The sequence below is a fragment of the Zootoca vivipara genome, chromosome 3 (genome assembly GCF_963506605.1).
Source record: "Zootoca vivipara chromosome 3, rZooViv1.1, whole genome shotgun sequence".
NCBI classification, from domain to species: Eukaryota; Metazoa; Chordata; class Lepidosauria; order Squamata; family Lacertidae; genus Zootoca; species Zootoca vivipara.
In genome coordinates, this window is record NC_083278.1 from 107,067,185 (window position 1) to 107,094,400 (window position 27,216).

A 27,216-nucleotide genomic window follows, 5' to 3' on the forward strand; every position below is an offset into this window, starting at 1 on the left:
CAGCTACAGCTCCCAGCAACTGTTATGGCCAACAGTCAGGTGTGATGGGAGCTGGAGTCCAACAGCACCTAGAGTGCTCCACGTTGTGCTATCTCCATCCTGCAGCACTACCTGACAAACTATTTCAGACCCTAGTTCTTAGCTACATTGTTCTAGAATTTGTGATTCAAAGCAGCATAGTCCCCCACACCTCACATGCTCCCTGAAGCGGCTTTGTTTGCTGATGTGAACATCTTTCTTTACACACACACACCCAAATTGCTTCCTTTTTGAATGGCACGCACAACAATTTAATTGTCGTGTCTACTGGCAAACGAGAACTGTTTATCAGCAACCACACATGGGTAGGAGCAATAATAGTTCCGTGTGGCAAGCACTGCCTTTGCTGTAGCTTATGGAATCCCAAACGCTGTAATCATATTAATGCATGACCGTTTGGGATGCAACTATAACTGGAAGGAGGCGAAGCAATGCTTTGAAAGCTGTTCATCTCCCTCCCCACCCCCCAAGATAGGGGAAACCCTTGGGTAGCGTATAATACTCCAGAAGCTGAATAAACACACAACTGATTTCTGTAGGACAAGCAGCCAGATAACACTGTTAGCACATCATATTAGTACTGGTCCCAGCAGAGGAGGGTCCGTGTTCCAGAAAATTATATTGGGGGAAATGCCCAAACCTTACATTGCAAGGGATGACAAACAACGTAAACAGAAAGAAATTCCATGCCCTGTCAAAGATACTGCAAATCCTATTAAACTTGGAGAGAAGGGTGGTGGGGTTTGTGGGGTTTTTTTAGTAGATTTGCATATGCTTGTTCCTCTCTCCAGTGACTGGGATATGTAAGAATATTCCCTAGTTCTTTTTGATTTGGAAAACTGTAGGTTTCTGTCTCTCCCTCCTTCTCTTCCTCTTTTCATAATGCTGCACTCTTTAAGTAGATGGGGAGGGGAGCAGGGAGGACAGAAATGTCCCATATGTAATAGCAGGATTTTGCCACAGGGTGGTACACCATGCATATTTAACTGAAGAGTTTTGTAATTCATCTGACAGTCTAGTGAGGCCCCCCTCTGCCAGCCGCAGTCCACCAGTAATAGGAACAATCTGGAGGCATCAAAAATAACTTGATTTCTGCCAAAGGCTTGCATCTTCTAAAATAAGAAACAAGGACTCCCTTCGCAGAATAGCGTTTCATTTACAGCAGCACAAATGGAAGGCTCGGTCTTAACTAGTGTTAAGCTTAAAAGAGAGGAGGAAGGTGGGTTGTTGTTGTTGTTATTGTTGTATTGACAAAGTTCTTGTTAAGGAACTGAAATTAAAACTGCTGATATTGCAGTCACATCACAAATGTGTGGTGTGACCATACAGTGGTACCTCGCAAGACGAATGCCCTGCAAGACAAATTTTTTGCAAGACGAATTCGTTTTGTGAAAAATTCATCTTGCGAATCACGATTTCCCATAGGAATGCATTGAAATTTAATTAATGTGTTCCTATGGGCAAAAAGAAAAAAGAAAAGAAATTTCATTGCATTCCTATGGGAAACCACGATTCGGAAGACGATTTATTTATTTGTTAAAAATATTTAAAGGCTGCCATTTTTATACTGCTAAAATGGGGTGGTGTACAGCAATAAACTATTGTTTAAAAAATAGTACAAAGTAAAGACGCTGTGGGTTAGACCACAGAGCCTAGGGCTTGCCAATCAGAAGCTTGGCGGTTCGAATCCCCGCGACAGGGCGAGCTCCCGTTGCTCGGTCCCAGCTCCTGCCAACCTAGCAGTTCGAAAGCACCTCAAAGTGCAAGTAGATAAATAGGTACTGTTACAGCGGGAAGGTAAATGGCATTTCCGTGCGCTGCTCTGGTTCATCAGAAGCGGCTTAGTCATGCTGGCCACATGACCCGGAAGCTGTCTGCGGACAAATGCCAGCTCCCTTGGCCAGTAAAGCGAGATGAGCGCTGCAACCCCAGAGTTGGTCATGACTGGACCTGATGGTCAGGCGTCCCTTTACCTTTACCTTTAATAATTAAAATGGCTGGCCATTCAAAAAGCTGCCTCGGCTTGTTGGCATAAGAAAGTCTTCAAGAGATACCTGAAAGTCAAAAGTGAGAGGGTGCCTGCCAAATGTCTGCTGGAAGAGTGTTGCATAGCATGGGACCAGCTACATTAATACCTGACTTCTAGCTGAGGTCACCTCTGTAACATGAGGGACAACTAACAGCCACCCCTCCAGATGGTATCAAGGAATGAGCTGGGAGAGTAAGGGCTCACTCAGACAGTCCTCAAGGTAACTTAGACCAAAGTTGTCCAGGGTTTTGTATAACATCACAAGAGCCTTAAACCTGCCCTGGGAGTTTGTACTTCGCAGGGTGGTTTGTTAATCATCTACCTGCAGTAAGAATGAGTGCACACAACTCTAAAAGGTGAAAGTAAAGGCACTCATCTCGCTTTCAGACCAAGGGAGCCACCATTTCTCCAGACAGCTTTCTGGGTCATGTGACCAGCAGGACTAAACCGCTTCTGGCGCAATGGAACACCGTGACGGAAACCAGAGTGCACGGAAATGCCGTTTACCCTTCCCACCACAGCAGTACCTGTTTATATACTCACACTGGCTTGCTTTCGAACTGCTAGGTTGGCAGGAGCTGGGACAGAGCAACGGCAGCTCACCCCATCACCAGGATTCAAACCGCCAATCTACTGATCAGCAAGCCCAAGAGGCTCAGTGGTTTAGACCACAGCACCGCCCATGTCCCTTTTACACAACTCTACCACTTTATTGACTCCACATTCTTCTCACCCAGGGGTTCCCAAACTGTGGTCCGTGAGCTTCATTCATTCATTTGTGGATTTGTGGTTGAAGACAGGAGATGGCACATTGATTTTTAATTGTATTCTTGTTTTATTTTTTATATTCAGTGTGATTCACTTAACAAGCCCTGCCAGTGAAAGACCTGTGCAAGAACTTCTGCTTCTGCAACAGGGTCTTTCCTCTCTCATCTCCCTGTGTGTGCTGCAACACCCCCACCAATAATAATAATAATAGTAATAATAATAATATAAAAATATATGTGTATATGTGTAAGAGAAGACCCAGAATTGTGTGCAGCAGGGCCAGCCTATGAGCATGACACCCTAAAATGGCAACTCCCTCCCCACCAGGAAAGAAGGGGTGAGAGGAGAAAGAGCTACATCAGGAACAAGGGGGTGGAGGAGTGACATCAGGATCTGCTGCCCTGATGGATCCTGCTGCCTGAGGCAGTTGGCTCACCTTGCCTCATGGGTGGGCCAGCCCTGGCATGCAAGGGAAGGAGAGAGGGGGTCACTCTGCCAATCAAGCTGAAATGATTGCAAGAGTGTGATGTTGAATTCCACCCACTGTATTTTACGGCATTACTCCTTTCAATCTATGGCATTCAAACTGAGGTTCGATAAAAGACAACACATAAGAAATAAGAACGAGCAATAAAAATACAATTAAAAATCATTAGGCATCTAGCACAGCACTTTGCCGTGGCTACAAGAGACAGGAAAACCAGGAAATGGCCCATCAAGACCCTCAGCCGTTTTGAAGTCATCTGTGAAGGAAAAGGGAACCCCCCATTCTAACCAAATGGGTAAATGAATGGGCCTACCTCTCTCACACGATCTGCCCAGATAGCCTGTACCGGAGCAATCGCAGACATATCTATTCCAGCCGTCCCTACAAGCTCCACTGTTCCTGCAGGGATTACTCAAGCATGGCTTTGCTGTTTCTCTCGAACACGAGGGTTTCACCCCGGAGGTGCTCTGGATTTCTGCCATTTGGCGGATGTCTTTGCTCTGGCCATCGATAAACAGGTCCCGAATGCAGCCCACATAACCATAATTGAGAAGCGCTGTCCAGACCTCTGTTGGAAAGACAAGGCCTGCTTTGTTTTCTGGCAAGCCTCCAAGGTACAAGTCGTCATCTAGGTCCAAGATCTCACTCTCTCCAGGTGCAGTATATGGTGTTCGCATAGTGTTGACGGAAATGGTACCTGTTTAGGAACAAAACACAGTTTTTTGTTTTTGTTTTGTTAACAATGGAGGAAAAAATGCACAACTGTCACTAACAATCTTCTTCTATCCCTTCATTATTTCCATTTTTATCCCACTTGTAGGACAGATCCATGTTCCCAAAATGACTTTTAATCACAGAAGGAACAATGATTACAAGAGAATAAAAAAAGGTTTAATAACAGTGCGTACTTTTAAAAAGCACACACACATATTGGGGGGGGGGGAAATGTAGCCTTCTTCATTCATTGTTTTAGCAATCATTTAAAGGGAATTTGCATTAAAGATGAATGCATTGTATAAAGTTTTCCATTCATGTTTGTTTGCTTATAAAACTAGACCTGAAATTGGGCATATCTAATGATCCAGTGGTGATACCATGCCTTTATACTCCACGCCATTTGGTTGGGAAAATAACCCACAGAGGAATGGCTGAGTCTCCTGCTTCAATGAATAGATTGGGGGAAAACCAATCAACTAATGACTGAATGTGTGAATGCAATTTCAAGAAATGGAAACAAAACGAATGGCACTTTTTTAAAAAAAAAAACAGAAATATAAAATAAAAAGGGGTTCTTGCACACCCCTACGACCTGCGAAAACAGCAGTGGCACAGAAAGGCACAACTGCATAAAGCAAGGGTAACTGATATACATTTCAAGGGAGCCAAGGACATCCTATCGAGGTAGGTTTTCACCATCCTCCTGTGCACAGAGAGGGAAAGGACTAACTTGAACTCTCTAGGAAAGTTTATTCCAAAGAATGTGTCACTGTGGAGAAGACTCTGAATCCATTAGCCACCATTTGCATCTTGGGTGGTGGGGCTGCTCATAACAAGCCCATTATAGCAGAAGCACCAGAGGACTACACAGCGGCAGCCCAAACCCAGTCCACCAGAGTCTCTTTAAGCCTGGGACACCCAGGGCAGGGCCTGTGGAGCCCATACCCCCTGATGAGCCAGGCCCTTCCACACAAGGCATCTGCATCTTGTAGCAGCTGGTGACACAGTGTGTGTAGGGCTCTGTTGCCCCCTTGGTGTCTCAACACTTCAGGTCATTCCCTGAGAGGAAGAGGTGGAGGTGTGGAGTGCTTGGCGCAGTCATGGCAGCACAGCCACTCTGATGCTTCTGCCACTACACACCACACAGCACTGTGCCTCCCTGCCATCCTACCTGTTGCTAATGCCTGTACCCTCATGCCAACCTGGCAATTTTGCAGGTAACACACCTGGAAAAACTCTCAGAAATGGGAAGTCCAGTGGCCAGTTCCTCAAAAGGGGATGTGAGAAGAGTCAGATTCATAAAGCCTTCAGTTTACCCTGAGTTGCTTGCTTGTAGCTGTCCATGGTGCTGCAACCACTAGCCTGTCTTGCTCCCTTGCCCCATCCTGCCCCTTTGCCCCATCGTGGGATCCTTGTTGAGAGCAGGCCAGGCCGGGCCAACAGAGCAGCAAGAAAGGGAATGGCTGATCGCCACATGTAAAGCACAGCTTGAAAACAGTGTAAATATTAAATAAACACTAACATACACGCAAGACTGGGTATTCATCTGCTCTGTGTAAGTACATTTCCATAATGCATCTGTTCTGTGCTTGGGGGTACACTATGATCAATATTGCATGGTTCAGCTATAGGGCACTGGTGGACGGACAGTCTTTGCTTTCGATTGCCTTTTGGCTCCTTTCATTCAAAATTTATAACCCTGCCTGCTCATCCTACAGACTAGGCACACATAACAACAGGTTTTTTTTGTTTAAAAAAGACAACAAAATTTAAAAACAGTCACCTCCCATCCACACTTTGCTTATGGTGTGCAGATTTAAAACAACGTTGTTGACAGTTAAGACATGCTTCCTAAAAGCACACCTTCCTGCCTGCACTAGAACCAAGTATGGTGCAAGACTTCACAAGACCTAAGCTTAGATCACAAATTATGAAAAGCAGGGCTATCAGCTGCTACTAACAACAGTGGTTATGTTCGACATCCACTGCTGGTGGCAATATGCTTCTGAGTGCCAGTTGCTAGGATTCACAAGTAGAAAGAGTGCTCTTGCTCTCAGGTCCTGCTCTTGTGCTTCCCACAGGCATCTGGCTGGCCACTGTGAGAACAGGATGCAGGACCAGATCGGCCATTGGCCTGATCCAGTAGGCTTTTCTCATGTTCCTATCATTCTGCTAAGCCAAAATGCCACAAAGCTCAGTTCTAAGGTCCTGCAAACTGCCAAGCTGCCACTGCAAAACATTAAATCATATAATTCTAGAGTCCCAGGTTTCACATTTTAATTAACTCTGAATTGGCGACTCAGCTTCTTGCCAGCAGACAATGACAGATCAGCATTATTTACAAAGGAGAGGGAAATGTAAAGGGCAGGCAGAAGGTCTTAGATATCCTTGATTTTCAGAAGCATGGTTTTCCTTCACAGGTACATCCAATTAAATATTTTCTTCCAGTGTTTAAACAGGGGTGTTTAACCTTTGATGTTATGAAACACAGCAGTGCCAGTTGGAGCCTCTGATCTAATTTACCGCTGGTCCACACACAGTCCATATGGCCTGAACCATATATGTTCTTTGAATGTTCTTAAATGCAACTTTTTCACACACTCCCTGGGGAATGCTGTACATTTTGCACTCACGTAACATCTGCTTTTTTTATATGTTGCCAAGAAAGTGCAGAGAGATAAAATGAAAACAAAGCAGCCTTTCGCACAACATATTGTGCATGCTGCAGATTGCAGAACACAAAAAGATACTACAGTTTTCAGGGAGGCGGTGGTAAGACTAGTTTCTACATAGCCAGTTTTTAAAACCTCAAGATGCCCAGGAACTGGACCTGACAAAGTAAACATTCTACTAAGCAGTGGGCTTTGGATCTGTTTCCCCTCTATGAAAGATTCCATGGGATTCAAACCCATAACCCTGTAGCAAACCTGCATGGTCTAAACCAGGGGTTGTCAACCTGGTCCCTCCCATCCACCAGTGAGCGATTCAGGATTCAAGATTCGGGATTCTAGGTGGGTGGTAGGGGGTTCTATGGCACAAGCTGAATCCTCCTTCCATTGAGCACTGGTAAGGAAATGTTACCATCAAGAAAGATGCATTAGTGGGTGGTAGGTATAAAAAGGTTGACTACCCCTGGTCTAAACTTAAAGATGGGGAACCTTATCCTGGTGTTTGTGTTACAGGTAGGTAGCCATGTTGGTCTGCCATAGTCGAAACAAAATAAAAAATTTCCTTCCAGTAGCACCTTAGAGACCAACTAAGTTTGTTATTGGTAAAATAAAAAAAAATTCCTTCAGTAGCACCTTAAAGACCAACTAAGTTTTTATTTTGGTATGAGCTTTTGTGTGCATGCACACTTCTTCAGATACATGCACACAAAAGCTCATACCAAAATAAAAACTTAGTTGGTCTTTAAGGTGCTACTGAAGGAATTTTTTTATTTTGCTTTGACTCAGACCAACACAGCTACCTACCTGTAACTAGAACTTTGTTATTGGTATGAGCTTTCGTGTGCATGCACACTTCTTCAGATACACTGAAACAGAAGTCACCAGACCCTTATATATGGTGAGAGGGTAGGGAGGGGTATTACTAAGAAGGGTTGTCTGATAGTCTGGTAAACCTGTTGAAGACTGTTAACGACTGCAATTCGTCTTACAGGAAAAAGCAAGGGGTGAGATGGCTAAAAATAGCTTTATCATTTATAGTGAGATAAGAATCCAATGTCTCTATTCAGACCAGGTCTCTCCATGGTTTTAAGTTGGTAATAAGTTGCAATTCGGCAACTTTTCTTTCCAGTCTATTTCTGAAATTCTTTTGTAATAAGACAGCTACTTTGAGATATTGTATAGAATGTCCTGGGAGATTGAAGTGTTCTCCTACTGGTTTCTCTGTCTTGTGTTTCCTGGTGTTTGTGTGTATGTGTAATATGGCCCTCCAGGACTCCCCCCAGCCACACACCCTATTGCCGTGCCACATCCTTCACGGGCCCTGCCTTCCCTCATGGCACCTTCCTTGAGAGTTTTTTGCCTGTCTGGAATGTGTCCTTCAACTCTAGGTAAATAGTCCTTGATTGCCTGAATGGAGGTTAGAGAGAAATGTGTGTCAAAAGTAGCTTCACTGCATGAAGGTAACATTCACATGGCTCACTCTGCCTGCTTTAATCTGTGGCCTTGTCCACCACCACTGCATATCCTCCAAAATACCTCCAATGAAAATAGGGACTCTGGCCTGGGCTTTGAGGAACAGCTTCTTCTCCCATTCGAGATGGCTCTGGCAGGCACACAGCTCTGCCGCCAGCACAGCCACAGGGTAACCACCTCAGTGCCTTGTGGTCCTGGGGCTTCGGCCATCCTTCAGCTCCCAGTGCCCCTCCCTCCCGGTGCCTACTCCTCCTCCAAGGACAGGACAGGGACTCAGATGCAGAAACCGACTGACTGAGGAGCAAAAAAATGGTGAAACATTTTCGTAGGGACTTCCTTAGGACCCAGATCTTGTTTTTATAAAAACAGGAAGTGGCGCCATATTGAGAGGGCAAGGTGGAGGGAGCAGGAGGCATAGATCTAAGATATGTGTTAGAAGAATGCGTGATCTAAACTTCCAGTAACTCGCTGAAACACTGCTGAAGGGCCACAGAATACGTGACTTTGCATGACACAGTGAGAAGCTGTGATGGTTTAAGGGTTTTCGTGACAGTCTCCATTTTCAGGGAAGTTGGAGTAGTCTGGCGTGTGGCTTCCATAAGGTTGCTCAGAAGGGAATGTAGTCTTCAGGGTGAAAAGGGCTCCCCTATCTCTGGTCTAAATCACCGAGCAATGTGGGCAAAAGGTTTTCGGCATAATATTGAATATGACACGTGGTTGAAATTATGGAATGAAACATTGAAATTTACTGCATGTACTGCTTTGAAGGAAAATGTAATGAAAATTATGTATAGATGGTACTTAACACCGGTGAAATTAGCTAAAATGTACAGGATGAGTAATAAAAACATGTTGGAAATGTAAAGATAAAGATGGGGAGTTTTACCATATGTGGTGGACATGTGAGAAAGTAAAAGGATTTTGGGAAATGATTTCTAATGAGTTGAAAAAGATGTTTAGGTACACCTTTCCCAAAAAACCCAAAGCTTTTTTATTAGGTTTAATGGGAGAGGAAATAGCAAGGGGAGATCAGAGACTATTTATGTATGCTACAACCGCGGTGAGGACTTTATTAGCCCCAAAGTGGAAATTACAGGAGACACCGACGATTGAGGAGTGACAATCAAAAATGATGGACTATGCAAAACTGGCAAAGTTGACTTGCAGGATTCGAAACCATGGAGAGACAAAGTTTCAGAGGGAATGGAGTAAATTTATTGACTATAGGTATATGGAGAAGAACTGTAGAAGCTTAAAGACACTTGCAGGACTGAAATAAATCCTACGAAGTGAACTTATCTATGTTTATAAAAAGGAACTGCGAGACAGGAGTGAGAGATAAAGCCAAATGACGGGAGGGAGGGAAGTCATAGCTCGGCGGAGCGAAAGACTGAGATGGGGAAATTTAAGATAAATTGTAATCAGTTTTTTGTGTTTGTTGTTTTTTGCTTGTTTGGAAAATTTAATAAAAAATATTTTTTAAAAAATAAAAATAAAAATAAATCACTGCAAGGGCTATATCCCTTGCACAAAACACCTCTCCAGAGGTCTCTTTAGATTCTATGGGACAAATTCGACCAAATCGTTGCACTAGTCGGAGCCAGCACTGCTAACACAGTGGAGCTTCCACTTTTCCTCTTTTGTGCCCATCAGCTCTTGGTGGGGGTCAGGTGAACCCCTAGAACAGCACACGGGGGAGAAGAGGGGATACCATCCCCATCAGGCAAGCAGAAATGTTTTTGCTGACAGCATAAGCATAATCACTGCATTCGCTCCCCAGGACTCTCCACTCTAAGAGGCGTGTAGCTAGCCTGGAAACCACTCATAGGATTGTTTATCCCTAGAAAGCAAGGGCAATCCATTAAACGTCTTTCGTTACTTAAAACTGCAGTGAATAACTACAGCGACTCCTAGATGGCATAAGGGACGGTGGGGAGGGGGACATGCTCCACCCCAGTGGCTTGAAATGGATATCTGGAAAGTGCTGCTCCGAGTGAGAGTGTGATTACTCTAAACCTCTAATTATATACTCCGGAGACAGGCATGTGCCTTTTCCTACCCCTGTAATTTCCAGCGCTTATACTGGAACTCTGACTTTAATTCAAAATCTCAATGACTCCTTAGCCCTTAAATGCTGGCTTAGCCGCGAAAAACCGCTGATACAATCTGGTTTACACCGCCATGCACAACTGGAGTTTGACAAGAATAATAACTTTCCTCTCCTGTTCCAATGTGTAACGGTGATTTTCCAAAGGGGGGGGGGGTGAATGGTAGCTGGTTTAGGGGAAAACCCTTGCATGCTTGTTTCTCCAATATGCCCACGAGATTAACTAAACATTCAAATGACATGCCGGCCCCACAACACAATTATTAATGCAGACGTGGCGTGTTGCAAAACCCGCAGAGAGCAAAATGCCTTTGCAGTTTGCTTTTGCGGGGTTTCCAGCCGCCCGCCTTTGCCTCCTCCCTCTGCTTCAACTGCAAGGTTGGTAGTACTGCAACAGCAGAACAGCAGAACATTTCCCATAGGTATGTGTTAATGAGCATCTTGAATCATGTTCATTATCTCAGCAATTTAGTTTTCAAAATTCTCCTTACTACAACCAAGACATCCCTGCCTAAATGTACTTCTGAAGCTTGTCTCGGCAGTTGTGATCTCTTTCAAAAGCAGAGATAGGAGACGGGGCACAGCTGCCATGCCCCTCCCCCTTATTCTCTGTACTTATTCTCTTTATTAAGCACTGCAGCAAAATTCTCTAAACTGCTGATCTGCAAATGGAGGGTTCTTCCTAGTGGATTGAATTTGGCCCAGATGAACTACCTAGCGGTAAACAAATACGAGACATATTTATGCAATTGCTCTACGATTAACATGCACAGCTCCTGTCTGGTATGCAGTGTTGATTCTGGGCACTTCAGTTTAAGAAGGATATTGACAAGTGTGTGTGTACAGAGGAGGGCAACTGAGAAGACCAAGGGTCTGGAAACCAAGCCTTATGAGGAGAGGTTGAAGGATCTGGGGATGTTTACCCTGGAGAAGAGAAGGCTGAGAGGTGATACGATAGCCATCTGGATATCTGGAAGATGGAGCAAGCTTGTTTTCTGCTTCTCCCGATCCAATGGATTCACGTTGCAAGAAATGAGATTCCAACTAAACATCAGGAAGAACTTTCTGACATGAAGAGCTGGGACAGTGGAATGGACCACCTTGAAAGGTGGAAGATGCTCCTTCCTCGGAGGTTTTTAGTCTCCATGGTCATCTCTCTGGGATTCTGTAGCTGTGATTCCTGCATTACAGGGGGTTGGACTAGATGACCCTTGGGGTCCCTTTCAACTCTAGAATTCTATGATGCGGAACCTCAGGCTGGGGGTTGAATGTGGCCTTCCAGACCCTCGGAAGTCTCTCCAGGCTATACCCATCACTGGCCATGCTTCACACCCTGTTTTTTTCTTGGATGGATTATGTCCTTGGAAAAGTTCGCTTTTGTTACTTTGCACACTTTTGGCTCTGACTCTTCCCAACCCTGACATCTACTCCTTGGAAGGTTTCTCAGAAAAGAGTGCAGCCATCCGACTGAAAATATTTATTGCCCCCTCATGATTTAATCACGTAGTCCAAACTGACTGGCTATGCAAACTATGACACAATCATGTGATTGTGATTCCTGCATTGCAGGGGGTTGGACTAGATGACACCAGAATCCATTCTAACCTTATAATCAGGGCTTTTTCCCCCAGCTGGAACTCACAAAAACTCAATTCCAGCCCCTCTCAGGTGGACACCATTGCCATTATAAGAGAACAAGGGAGAGTTCCAGTGCTTCTTTTTCTAGAAAAATAGCACTGCCTACAATTCTATGATTCTGTTTTCACTATGGACTCCACAGCTGAGGATCATGCAATGAGGACACTTGTTTTCAAAAGGGGGGGGGAGGGCACTCAAGCAGATCACGGGAACTGTAAATAGGCAAGGAAAAATGAGCAGATGAGTAGTTTTTTGCTTTGTTTAAGAACCTTTCATCCTCCAAAAAGTGGCAGCTTTCAGATCAAAAATAGCAAACTTCATGAACATTTGGAACAACTCTGGTGTTGCCCCTCTGGGGACCTGCAGCAACAGTGGTGATGTAAGAAACCATGTTACGGAGTTGGAACTTTTGGCATTGCCTGAGTGGTATCAGACTGGGCAATTCTGCAGCAGTTTGTGTGCCCTGAGGTGACATTTAAAGGTTGCCGAAGAATATTCAGCTGTGCTCTGAGTTATTCTAGTATTGAAGTAAATAAGATTTAAGTGTTTGGCTAAAATAGATCAAATTTCAAGCAGAGGAGAACGGCCGTCCCTTCATCCTGTAACTTGGAGCAATACTACAAATTACTGGAATGGTCAGGAAGACGGAAACGATTGCAAAATGGGGGGGGGGGTAATTCAACATGCCTGCTGACCTGGCATCCAAGTGTTAAGGAAATTAAGAAATCTTATTTAGACATGTCGCAGCTCTTTCTTATCTATGGGCACCACTCCGTAGTGGATTTTCAGGCTAGCTAGAGATATCAAGAGTAAAACGTCGCAAGAGACACAGCACGTAGATCAGCAAGAAACAGATTGGTAATTCATAACAGAGTTCAGGAAAGTGCGCAGTTGGGTGCAAACATTGAGCCTGCAACAGCTCTCACGGATACTCTTAACTGAAGTCTGACAAATTTCAGAAAAGTAGCTGTGTTTGTTCATTTTGCTGTAAAAGACTAAATAAATATTTGGACGTTACTAACACTTTTGAATTATGGTGCTGGAGGAGACTCTTGAGAGTCCCATGGACTGCAAGAAGATCAAACCTATCCATTCTTGTGGAATTCAGCCCTGAGTGCTCCCTGGAAGGACAGATCGTGAAGCTGAGGCTCCAATACTTTGGCCACCTCATGAAAAGAGAAGACTCCCTGGAAAAGACCCTGATGTTGGGACAGATTGAGGGCACTAGGAGAAGGGGACGACAGAGGACAAGATGGTTGGACAGTGTTCTCGAAGCTATGAACATGAGTTTGACCAAACTGCGGGAGGCAGTGCAAGACAGGAGTGCCTGGTGTGCTATGGTCCATGGGGTCACGAACAGTCGGACATGACTAAACGACTAAACAACAACAACAACAACAACACTAGGGTGTGATGGCCCAAACTTCCCACGGTCTTTTTCAACAAAAGCAGAGCTAACACAAAACCAAAGTTTAGTGTTGCGTACTGTAATTCTTCTTCCATCCCTTGTTAAACCTAACCTCGGTTTCTAGGTAGGGTGAGTAGAGTGAAACAACCCTGTGGTTTGGTTGAAAAGAGCCATGCCAGGAGATGACAAAGGGAGAAGCAAGCTTATGCATGCAACACTAAACTATGGTTTAGATCTAAAATTGCCAGGGTACTTTAAAGTATATTGGCTCTTTCCCACAACAGCTCATGCCATAACATTCTTTTTTAAAAAATTGTCTTTAAAGGGGCTATAATGCTCTTTGTAGTTTTGGAGTTCATGTGGGGTTTATCAATACTTTATTAACAGAAAGCAAACAACAACAGCACCCATCCTCCCAAAACCTAACCTCAACATCCTGCCATGACCCAAACTCAGAAGTAGCAGGTGGGAGGAATGAGAAGCACAGGAAGAAAAAACAGGGAAGAAGAGAAGGTGTGGTGAGCCAATTGAGATGCCTGGAAATACAAAACAAATGAGCAAACATGCTATGAGAGTTTTGGTCAGATCCTGCTGAAATTGATGCTAGCCTCACAGTAATTAAAAGCTATATGCTATTTCGCTGTAAGCCACAGAAGGTTCCCTGTCAAAGTTTTCACATGTGTGGGTGAAATATACTCAGAGTCAAGAGTGAATTTCATGCTCTTTATTCAGCTCATAGTCATCAAGGAGGAGAAGAGAAGACGAATGGCTCTTTTCCCCAAACCATCTGCTTATATACATTATTTACACAATGGGCCTTGCGTGATTGGCTACTTCAGGGCTACACCTGTGGGCCAATTATATTATGGATTGACTTCTGCCTGCAGCCTGATTGGCTGCTCCTACAGGCCAATCAGGTAGCAGATTCACTTCTGCCAGCCGCCTGATTGGCTGCTCCAGCAGGCCAATCAGGTTGCGGATTCACTTCCACCTGGAGTTGGATTGGGTAGCTCCCGCTGATTCTGAATCCTATTGTTCTAGGATTCAGCTCAGTACATAACACCCCTCCCCTCTAAGTTCCAGTCCTGCCCGGGAAGTTGCATTCGTAGTCCCCAAGGTCTGCTGGCCGCCTCCGTGTGCGTTGTGGCCTGGGGTGTTCCTTGGTCAGGGGTTCTGGTTCTGGCTCGTGTTCCGAGGCTGCTGTGGTGTGTGTGCTGCTTGAGTGCGCCGCTGTACTCGGTGTACTTCCTCCCTGTCAGATTCGGATTCGTCGGTGAGGTCTTCGTGGTAGACCCTCGGTTGGGATGGCGGGGCCGGTCGTGCCTCTTGCGTTGACCTCTCGGCGGCTTCGGTTGCCAGGGCTTCCTCCAGAGCAATCTGGAACGTGAGGTCTTTTTTGGCGTAGAGGCGTCGTTGCAACATCTCGTCCCTCAGGCCACCGACGAGGCGGTCACGAAGCATGTTCTCCAATTCTGAGAAGTTGCATAACCGGGCGGCTTGGCGGAGGGAGGTCACAAACCCAGTTATGGTTTCCGCCGGGGCTTGCCGCTTTGCGTAGAAGGCATTTCGGCAAGCTACCACCGAGGGCTGTGGTGAGAAGTGCTCCTTCAGCCGTTCCATTATTGTTTTGTAAGAGACGGTAGCGACATCTCTAGGTGCAAGGAGAGCCCGGGCGATTTCAAACGTCTCCTCTCCACAGACGCTGAAGAATGTCGCCCTCTTCATGGCATCGTTGGTGACTTCTTTCGCTTGCAGGAGGAAGTTGAAACGGGCGGCGTACCCTTCCCAGTCTCCTGATGCTGGTTTGAATGGCGAGAAGCTGCTGTCGGTTGCCATTCTGGGTTCCTTGGGTCCTGGAGCTGAAGCCTGGATGCACGGTGCGATGCAGCGGTGCAGCAGGTGGCGGTGCTGCGGTGCAGTGCGTGGTGGCGGTCAGCTCAGCAGGATCCCACCCTCGTCGCCAGTGAAATATACTCAGAGTCAAGAGTGAATTTCATGCTCTTTATTCAGCTCGTAGTCGTCAAGGAGGAGAAGAGAAGACGAATGGCTCTTTTCCCCAAACCATCTGCTTATATACATTATTTACACAATGGGCCTTGCGTGATTGGCTACTTCAGGGCTACACCTGTGGGCCAATTATATTATGGATTGACTTCTGCCTGCAGCCTGATTGGCTGCTCCTACAGGCCAATCAGGTAGCAGATTCACTTCTGCCAGCCGCCTGATTGGCTGCTCCAGCAGGCCAATCAGGTTGCGGATTCACTTCCACCTGGAGTTGGATTGGGTAGCTCCCGCTGATTCTGAATCCTATTGTTCTAGGATTCAGCTCAGTACATAACAGTGGGGTTGATGATTTCCAGTGCTAGAGGGCAAAGTGTTTAGCTTTCATAGCAGCTTGCAACAGCTACTGTTTTTGGCATATATCCCCATATAGAGATGATGCACTCTTTCCAAATTATGGGAAGAGATAAACATATTATGGCCGTATCGACAACAAACCTTGTTTGCTTTTCTACTATCCAGGGATTCAGCTACATTACTCAAAATGCAGCGTCTGTGGGACTAGACAAAAGAAGGAATGGACCCTCTAAATATGAAAAAAATTATAGGCCAATCTCGTTAAACGACTATAAACTTTTCACAAATAGGTTGAAGGTGGTATTAAATCAATATACTGTATATTCCTGCATATAAGACTACTTTTTAACCTAGGAAAATCTTCTCAAAAGTTGGGGGTCGTCTTATGCGCCCAGTCGTCTTATACGCCAGAATATACGGTATTCATGAAGACCAGGCAGGATTCCTACCCAGCCGACAATTAAGGAACAATGTACGATCCATTGGTAACATTATTGAATATTTGGAAAATAGGAATGATAAACAAGCAGCCTTGATCTTTATCTATGCTGAAAAGGCATTCAATAATGTTTCTTGGCTTTTCATGAAGGAAACCTTGGAACAAATGGGTCTTAAAGGGGGCTTCCTGAAGGGTATAGAAGCAATACATAAGGATCAAAAAGTGAAACTATTAGTGAATAAGATATTTACGGATAATTTGGAACGAGACGGGGTGCCCCCTATCACCTTTATTGTTTCTATCAACTTTGGAGGTATTGATGGAGAAATTAGAAAATCAGAGGCAGTAAAAGGAATAAGGGTGGGCTCAAATGAATGCCTACTTAAAGCTTTCACAGATCATTCAGTTTTAACACTAGCGGATCCAGATATTAGTATTGCAGAATCTTTGAAATTAATCAAAGAATTCAGACAACTAGCAGGATTCAAGCTAAACAGGGCAAAAACCAGAATGATGATTAAAAAATTGGATCAGAAACAGATATAAGATCTACAAAAGAGAACAGAAATCATCATGGAAAAAGACTGAATATCTCGGAATATGGTTATCTCCAAAAAATATAAATCTATTCCAGGACAACTATATAAAAGTATGGAAAGAGGTCAGAAGGGATTTAGAAATTTGGGATAGATTTAAATTGTTGTTTTGGGGTAGAATATCCACGATCAAAATTTGGGTATTACCTAAAATGTTATTTCTGTTCCAAACGATCCCAGTGATTACTTGGGTAAGACAGTTTAAAGATTGGCAGAAGGTATTGTCAACTTTTATCTGGCAGGGGAAGAAGCCCAGGATAAAATTCAAGCTTTTAACAGATAAGAGAGAAAGAGGCGGCTTCTCATTGCCAGACATGAAATTATATTATGAAGCCTCCTGCTTGCTGTGGCAGAAGTTAAATGAAATTAGAAAATACTAAACTCTTAGACTTAAAGGGATATGGAAACAGATTCAGGTGGTATGTGTACTTGTGGCACAAAGTCACAAAGTCAAGGTACACAGAGGTTTTTTAAATCATGTAATAAGGAAGCCGCTTTATGAAGTCTGGTCCAGATACAAGGAATTGTTAAAAAGTAAAATACCATGGTGGCTCTCCCCTTTTGAATGTATATCAGTGAAAAGAATAAATATGAAAGGGAGATGCCCTACTTACAAGGATTTATTGATGGAAAAAGAGAAGGGATTCCAGATGAGACCTTATGAGGAGATTAGAGACAAATTGACGGACTGATTTCAATATCACAAAATAAAACATGGCTTTAATAAGAGCAAATCAAATATAGAATTAATATTAATAGAAGGAAAGGCCAATTACTAACCAGAGTCTACGATTATCTGTTAGAATGGAACAAAAAAGATGAGGAAATCAAAGCGGTCATGACGAAATGGGCAATAGATGTGGTTCACAACATCCAGTTTGAGGCATGGTCTAAACTCTGGAACAAGGGCATAAAATTTACAGCATGTACTGTATTAAAGGAAAACATCATGAAGATGATGTATCGATGGTATCTCACCCCAACCAAGTTGGCAAAATTGTACAGGATTAGATGTAAAAAATGCTGGAAATGTTTAGATAAGGATGGTGATTTTTACCACATGTGGTGGCTGTGTAAAAAAACAAAGGCATTTTGGGATAGTATATATAATGAACAAAAAAAATGTTTTTTTTTTAGATATACATTCCCTAAAAGGCCGGAGGCATTTCTTTTACGAATGGTTAAGGATGAGATACCAAAAAAAGACGAAAAACCATTTATGTATGCAACAACGGTGACCAGAGTTTTGATAGCTCAAGGATGGAAACATCAAGATCTGCCGACTATCGAGGAATGGCAACCAAAGATGGTAGAGTACGCAGAATTAGCCAGGCTGATGGGACGAATTCGTGAGCAGGACGACCAGACGTTCCAAAAAGACTGGAAGAAATTTATAACTTACCTTGAGAAACACTGTTTACATGGAAGAACACTGGCAGGTCTGAGATAAACCTTACAACATATAAATGATGGAGCATTCTGCATGAGATTATAGAAAGAACTATGTATAGATATGAACAGTATGCTGATATAAATCAATGTGTAAATAATATAGTGTGGAAACAAGAAAACCAGACGAGGGGTAGAGGGAAGTGGTAATCCTGAGTGTTTTAGTACTCAGTAATATTGTAAGAATGTATAAATATAAAATATGAAAATCAATAAAAAACAATTGCCAAAAATCCTTCACAAAACACACACACACACACACACACACACACTGACATCGGATGGCACTGTAGAGCTGAAATCGTAACTCAGTGATATTTTCAACTGTGAGCTTTACAATGGTTTTCTGCAGAGCGTTTTCAGAGTGGTTTTTTGTTTTTTTAATACCGGTAGGTGTGAAGATTTAGCCTAAATTGTGTCATTATATAGTTTAGCCACTTGATGGCACTGGACTCAGTTGTATGCTTTGGCAGGGGGGGGGGCATGGAGAGTCAGGAGTTTCCCATTGCCATTCTGTTCTTGTTGGAAAGAGACATTAAAGTTATTGTCTAGCCTCCTGGCTGTTGTGTCATCTAAGCCTTCCAAAGCATTTGCAGAGTGGAATTCTGGTAGGACAAGCCTATAGCATACAGGTGAAACTCGGAAAATTAGAATATGGTCGAAAAGTGCATTTATTTCAGTAACACAACTTAAAAGGTGAAACCAATATATGAGATAGATGCATGACACGCAAAGCAAGATATGTCAAGCCTTTATTTGTTGTAATTGTAATTATTTGTCATTTGGTGGGTCAATTAAAAATGGAATGTAATTAATGAAATGTAATAGCAATGTTTATTTTTGTATTACTGTAACTATTTTATTACTGTGGAATTTCCAAAAGAAAGCATTTGTAAAAATAAAAATAAAAAGTAGCATTACTGATAAATGCACTTTTCGATGATTTTCTAATTTCCCGAGTTTCACTTGTATGACCTGAAGTTTCTCCAGGCTCAGCACATCTCCAGCAGAAGACGGAGGCCCTAGATTTCTGTGTAATCTATCAGGTATAAGTATGGTCAAAATGCTGAGGGAGGGTGTCAAAATCCTTATTCTAGGTTCCCACTAGTACAACAAGGCCTCAAAAAAAACCCCAATCTGCTCCAGAATGTCAGGGGAATCCCAGAACAGCACACAAGGGGAGGAGACAGGAGATCAGTCAGGCAAGGAAGTAGAAATGCTTGCACTCACTCCTTAGCACTGTGTTGAATACAACCCATTAATTTCAATGGGTCTGCTCTGAGCATCATTTAGTCATATACAAGCCAATGCTGCTGTTGCCCAAAAAATCCAGGTACTGTATAAAAAAATTGAAGAACACGGGTTCTTGCTGCAGACATACAATCTAAGATACCCAGAGTGGCAGGAAAAAGTAAAGCAAAAGAAGAGAAGGATAAATCAAGGCACCCAAGTGTTTTCTCCCAGGAGTGGAAATGCCATTTGGGGAGGCAATCTTAAATGGGAATAAAATATCAAGAAGGGCAGTGTTAAGACACCTCTCCTGCTTGCCAGTCATTCACTCTTTATTTCACCCTCTCTCGTTTATTTCAGCAACTCTTTATTAAAGCTTTTTCTTTAACATTCTACCAGTGAGGAGAACCTTGGAACTGTCCATCACATGCAATTTGGCCTTTGCACTATAAATCCCAAGAACAGCGTGATGTCATAAATTGCAGTCCTATTATGCAGCACAATGGTTATATATCACCACATTCCATTTTACACTTAGCAGAAACTTGGCTTGGAAGCGCACTGTCGTCGTTAGGAGAAATATTGCAACACAGACTAACATATTCTAACTAATAGCTTTTTTGGATTAATTGCCAAAGCCGAATCAATTGCAAGCGGGGTGAGAGAAAAAGGCTCTATAGCAAACAAATGGCTGTCTCTGGAAAGAGGAGCTCTATCTCTTGTCTTCCTCCTCCTCGCCAATGACTAGTGCTACAAAATCATAGTTCCTAGTCTCCCTGGTCATCTTCCATTGCACTAGGTGCTTCTTGCAGGGACAAGGAATGTGGGAGTAGAGTAAGACATTACCAAGGAGAGAGAGAGAGACTGAGATTCAGGGGTGCTGTTTTTTTGATACAGCACCTGCACCTGTCATAATGACTTCAAAGGATGTCACTATATCGCAATAGCAATTGCAACACACAATGCCCTTGCTATTTTGTCTACAATACGCATAAGGGTAAATTCAAACTTACCAGATCGTCCGTCTCTTTGAAAGTCAACGTGGTACCATTCACCGTCATTCACCTTCTTTTGCAAAGCTTTTGTTTTAATCGTACCAGAACCCATGTCCAGCAGCAGGTAGAGGTGGCCGTCAAGCATCTCAATGGCAAAGAAGTCAACTTTGACCATTTGTGGGTGTTTCGCATCTTTCTGATGCCGCGGTTTGCCGTGGCTAAAAAGTATCAGCCCATTTGGCTCGGTGGTGCGGAAATCAAATGATATCGAGCCCGTTTTCTTGGCGTTCCACTTTGGCAAAGAGATGAAAGATTCTGGTGTTTCAAAAGTGATTGGATCCAAGGTTGCCACGTTTTCACATTTAAATGCTACCACACCGTGGATCTTCATCTTAGGATCTCCTTGTTTGGCAAGTCGAGAAAGTTCCAGCCTTACATCATTGTTTTTGTATACCACCTGCAAGCAAAGGACAGCAGTTACTGGAATGAATTTAACTGTACAAGGAAGATTGAATGTTAACTTCTGTCATTCCATTTTTAAAATTAATAAATTAATTTTAAAATTAATAAAATTAGTAAATTAATTAATTAATAAAAGCTGCACACATTTTACAAAACCTCATGTTATCAGGACCAGCCACACTCCATGTTAAATAGCCACGTTGCCCTCCATGTTAAATAGCCACGTTGCCCACTCCTCAAGTTGTGTCCTGCATCCAGACTTTAAAAGTCTGTATGCAGCTCAGATGTTCTCACGGCAGTTTTGATGCTGCAGCTTGGTGTCAAACCTCAGCAAAGTTTCATTGAATCTTCCAAACCTTTGGCCATCATCCAACCATCCATTGAGGTATATTTCAGCTTCCACCTCTTCCCTCCACCCTGCAATGGTGGAAGCACAGTACTAGTACCTCAGTTTTTGAATGCCTCCATAGTCGAATGTTTCAGAACTCGAACACCGAAAACTCAGAAGTAAATGCCTCAGTTTTCGAACGTGCCTTGGAAGTCGGACAGGTTTTGGAAATCGAATGGACTTCCGGAACGGATTATTTTTGAAAACCAAGGTACCACTGTATGTACAGCCATACCTAGGTTTAAGTATGCCTCAGTTTGAGTACTTTCAGTTTAAGTACTCTGCAGACCTGTCTGGAATGGATTGATCCACTTTCCAGGTTAAGTACACTTCAGGTTAAGTACGGACTTCCGGAACCAATTACACTCATACCTCGGGTTAAGTATGCTTCAGGCTGAGTAGTCCGCGGACCTGTCTAGAACAGATTAATCCACTTTCCATTACTTTCAATGGGAAAGTTCATTTCAGGTTAAGTACGCTTCAGGTTAAGTACTCCACGGACCATCTGGAACAGATTAATCCACTTTCCATTACTTTCAATGGGAAAGTTCGCTTCAGGTTAAGTACGCTTCAGGTAAAGTACAGACTTCCGGAACCAATTGTGCTTGTAAACCGAGGTACCACTGTACTGGTTTCACTCCCTTGTTCCCCTTATGCAACTTCTTATTCAACAGCTATGTTGAGAGTATTTTACCCTCAACACCCCATAAGCACAGGAGCCCTTTGTGCATTTGTTGTTCTGTATATATAGGTTCTCTCTGCCTCATGCAAATGGTCCCAATAACTATCCAAAAGCCTTGGTAGCCGTTTTGAAGTAGATAAAATGCTTGTGCATTGGTGGAACATCACCCTGAAATAACCTTGGTGTAGTAAGATCTCTTTCTACCCTGCCAGTGCCCAGAGTTTGTGGGCACTGGGAGGAAAGCATACAGACAAGCAGAACCAAATTAAGGCAACCTCAATGGGATTTCAGAGGAAGACTGCATATGATTGGGTCATGAGCATTTTTCAAAATTGATCAAAAATATTGTAATGAGTTGTTTTACCTATGTTTTACCTTTGTTCTCTATAAGTTATGCTAATACCTTGAATGCCATGGTAATAATTTATTCCAAATTATCGTGCATAACAAATATAAATACTAAATAAATTGGAGTCCTTGGAGAGTTGAGAAAATCAAATGAAAAAGGATCCAAGAGCTCTGGCCAGGTAGTAGATTAATTTTTAGAAAGTTTTAAGTTGAGGATAATAAGACAAATTTTCTCATGAAAATTACGCTTTGACCTTGAAACTATGAAACTAGAGCTGATGAAGAATAAACTGAAACAGGGCCTTGCCCTGGATTTCTAAAAACTGGATTGCTACTGGAATTTGTCTTATTATTCTCAACTTAAAACTTTCTAAAAATTAATCTACTACCTGGACAGAGCTCTTGGATCCTTTTCATTTGATTTTAACAAATATAAATAGGCATTTTGGCAGCTGGGGGGGGAACCCCCACAAGTAAAAATCTGAGTAAACTGAATAAGTCCCCTTCACATCTACATTTAAGCTCACCCTTTGCTCAATACGCATAATCCATAGCTATAAGAAGTTTGAGCCCTATTAGAAGGTAAGTGACCTGACACATCATCCATTTGGGGTTATTTTAAAACATGTATATATCGCCTTCCCAAATAAGAATTCTTTCAAAGCACCTTATATATTAAGGCAGAGTATACCGACAGCAGCAAAATAAAATAGTGCCTCCCAAAACTCCATTCAAATGGATAGTTTGATAAAATGTAGTATATAAAAACAGCAGCAAAACATTCCCTACAAAGCCACTACAAGCAGGTTTCTGATAATGCTGGTGTCATGGTGCACTTGTGGGTGACAACAGGCAAGGAGTTCCATGGATGTGGGGCCACCACAATATATATATATATATATATATATATATATATATATATATATATATATATATATAATGTCCTGCAATTCACAGCACTATTGTAGGGCTGGTGAACATGTCATGCCCCTTCATATAGACTGCTGAAAAGCTGTCACTGTACTTCCCACCAAGACAAAATTCTCTACACAATCAAACCTATCCGTGTAACAAATTCTAGCCTGTAGATCTATAACTACAATGGACCTATTCCTGCACAGTTGATTTTGCTAGCAAATAAGCCGCGACTGGTTTGCTGCCACCAAGTAACACCCTAACTCAGCTCTGCCAAAGATGCACCATTATAATCTGCTCATTGCAGGTCAGCCAGGGCTCAGCCAGCTGAGCCTATGCCATTAGAAAGGGGGTTGGAGGGGCAGAGTATGGCAGAACCAGAGAGGGAAGACTTAGGCTGGACCCTAAGGCCATTTAGCTTGATCACATGACTTGGCATAGAACACTTTTTAAAAGGCATGTTTTCTTTTTCTTTTCTTTTCTTTTTTTTTTTTTTGCCAGGCCTTTGACCATTTTGGTTGCCCTCTTCTGGACACGTTCCAGCTTGTCAGTATCCTTCTTGAACTGTGGTGCCCAGAACTGGACACAGTACTCCAGGTGAGGTCTGACCAGAGCAGAATACAGTGGTAGCATAACTTCCCTTTATCTAGATGCTATACTGCTATTGATGCAGCCCAGAATTGCATTGGCTTTTTTAGCTGCTGCATCACACTGTTGACTCATGTCAAGTTTGTGGTCTACCAAGACTCCTAGATCCTTTTCATGTTTTCTTTCTGCCAAGCTTTGACAGAGTAGCAGCCCAGCTGCTGAATGGGGTTTGGATCTGGTGTAACTTCATGGCCAGCTTCATGTGCATACGATTGCTCTCTAAATATAATGCTTTGGTCCTTTGCTTGTGGAGAACATGGGCTGGGGAGGGCCATCACTTTGGGGAAGAGTCATTCACTCTATATTACTTATTGTATGTCTTGTTCGACTTGTGACACAAGTTCCATGGAACACTGGTACACACATCCATTTAAAAACAAAACTCTCAAACAATAAAGCAGGTATATTGTTTAGTAGAACCTTGGTTGTTGAACATAATCCATTACGGAAGACCGTTCAACTTCTGAAACGTTCGACAACTGAGGCACAATTGCTGGCCGGCAAAACCCATTGAAAAAATGGAGAAATGCATCTCAGAAGCCATTTGACTTCCGAGACGTGTTCAAAAAGCATTCACTTCTGGGTTGCCAGCATTCGAAAGCCGAAACATTCGACTTCTGAAGCGTTTGACAACCGAGGTTCCACTGTACTATCAATTACAGTGGTACCTCAACAACCAAACGATTCGACTTCCGAAGGTTTCAACTTCCAAAGTCGACAACCCTGGAAGTCTTTTCGCCCCGCGTGCACGTTCTGTGCCTGCACAAAGCGGCACGCGCGGTCAGGGCATGCGCAGAAGCGACGCTTCGACAACCGAAGACTTCGACTTACGAAGACGGACGCGGAACGGATTGTCTTCGTAAGTCGAGGTACCACTGTACACGTATCAGTCCGTTTAGCCAAAAGAAAAAGCCTCAAAGCGACTCGACAAGGTAAAATACAATGAAAAAGCAATGAAAAATAAAACAGCCAAAAAACAGAGTGGATGTAATGCCAGCCAACCATCGTATATACTAATTCATACTGAGAGCCACAGCTCAGTGATAAAGATGCTATCCTTTCTCTGCAGAAACAATCCTTGGCATCTCTAGGTAAGGCTGAGAAAGAACCCTATTTGAAAACTTGGGGACCCATGGCCAGCCTTTGGGAATACTTACCTGAATAGATTCAATTTCCTAAGTTCCTATGTGTCCTAGAACCCGCTCACCACCCCTGAAACTGAGAGGAAGGACAGAATCTCTCCACATCTTCAACACCTGTCAACCATTTAGCTAGAATGCAATAAAAGTGGCTTTGTTATTCCCCCACTTAATGTCAGACCAACTCTGTGTTACAAATACGTCTGCAAACGTGAAATGAAGGCTGGCAACCCTCCCATGTGGGGATCCCTTGCAGATGACAGCAGTGCCTGGAGACAGTCGGGTCATATATATCCCCAACAGTGACCAGAGAATGAATGACCGCTGGGAGAAGTGCAGAGAGAAGAAACACCATGATGCATTTGCAGCAGCACAACTGGACTCCTTCATCTGCCCCAGCTGCAATAAAACATGTCTCTCCTGCACTGGTCTGCAGTGCCACAGCAAGTGCTGTAACTCTCCCAACTGTTTGACTTTACCAAATGAGCACTCTTCCATCGTTTCCTGATACAGATGGATGCCAACAACTGCAATGACAAGTGTTTGCTCCAAAATAGTTCTTTCTAGCTAGTTCATCCATATAATCTTGCGGGGGGAGGGACAGAAATTGAGCTCATGACTCCGGAATTAAACAGTGTGGTTTTAAACTTGCTTGCTTAGAAGATTTCTGCACGGGGCAGTGTGGTGTAGTGGTTAAGAGCGGTAGACTCGTAATCTGGGAAGCCGGGTTCGCGTCTCTGCTCCTCCACATGCAGCTGCTGGGTGACCTTGGGCTAGTCACACTTCTTTGAAGTCTCTCAGCCCCACCCACCTCACAGGGTGTCTGTTGTGGGGGAGGAGGGGAAATGAGATTGTTAGCCGCTTTGAGACTCCTTCAGGTAGTGATAAAGTGGGATATCAAATCCAAACTACTCTTCTTCTTCTTCTTCTTCTTCTTCTTCTTCTTCTTCTTCTTCTTCTTCTTCTTCTTCTTCTTCTTCTTCTTCTTCTTCTTCTTCTTTTGCTGATTTAACAAAGTATTAGATTTCTTGCTCCTCTAAAACCTTTATCGTTTTTTCAAGCCTTCCACTTGCCGATATAAAACACACCAAGGTCAGATTCTACATGTTAACCTCATTTAAAGCACCGCTTTGGCTCTGTGTCCTTGAAACTAGGACTTAATGGCAACCTTGTTAGCTATGAAGCAATGCCGTTGGGAAGCCAATAGGACTGATATCAAGAGAGAGTGAAGCCAGCCCAACAGAAGCAGAGAGAAATTAACAGGATGCAAATCAGTCTACTTAATTCTTTCCAACATCAAAGACTGACTGAAGATTATTTTGATAAAACTGAAAGGCAGTATTGGATAAAGATTTAATCAGCCAGCCTTACAAGTGTTTGTTCTCCAGTACAGACATTCATTTTCCCACTGCATTTTTAAAAAGAAAACTGGTCACACTATATATAAAAAAGAAAAAGGGACTACCCCTGACTGTTAAATCCACTCGCGGACGACTCTATACATACCTTAGGGCTAATTGCTTTGCAAAAGTGTGCATATAGGGAGAAATTCGCACTATAATGCTGGCCAATTTTCATGACACCCCCCCCCCCAGCAATGAAATAGCAAACTGATATGAATAAGTCATGAAAAGAACTTTAGATTGTAAAACTGAGAAAATTAGGGAAGCTGAAATTGACAAGATTGACCCATCCGTGTACTTTACAACATTGTATTCCTTTCTTGCCAAGAATGGTAAAGGGACCCCTGACCGTTAGGTCCAGTTGCGGAGGACTCTAGGGTTGTGGCACTCATTTCACTTTACTGGCCAAGGGAGCCAGTGTACAGCTTCCGGGTCATGTGGCCAGCATGACTAAGTCACTTCTGGCGAACCAGAGCAGCGCATGGAAACGCCATTTACCTTCCCGCTGGAGCGGTACCTATTTATCTACTTGTGCTTCGTGCTTTTGAACTGCTAGGTTAGCAGGTAAAGGGACCGAGCAACAGGAGCTCACCCCACCGCGGGGATTTGAACTGCCGACCTTATTATGATAAGTAAGCCCTAGGCTCTGTGATTTAACCCACAGCGCCACCCACGTGCCAAGAATGGTACTCGGCTATAATTCTGGAGTTCTAACAGATTATTGTCAACTTCATCTCAGCCTCTGCTTCCCATGAGCCCTCAGTGCTCCAGGTCAGGGGGTCTCTCAGCCAGGGACGGACCTTGGTAATATGCCACCCTGTGCGATGCC

At 43.4% G+C, this 27,216-nt stretch overlaps 1 protein-coding gene across 27 annotated transcripts in view; it reads right to left on the reverse strand.

Annotated features, from left to right (window-relative positions):
- The window catches only part of NRXN1 (neurexin 1), a 947,796-nt gene that overhangs the window by 514,266 nt on the left and 406,314 nt on the right, over positions 1-27,216 (reverse strand). For all 27 annotated transcript variants that reach the window (XM_060273115.1, XM_060273114.1, XM_060273113.1 and 24 more), the window contains 2 exons: positions 20,421-20,859; positions 3,637-4,020 (listed from right to left, as the gene is read on the reverse strand). In XM_060273115.1, the coding sequence (XP_060129098.1) occupies positions 3,637-4,020; positions 20,421-20,859 (823 nt within the window). The remainder of the gene's footprint in view (positions 1-3,636; positions 4,021-20,420; positions 20,860-27,216) is intronic.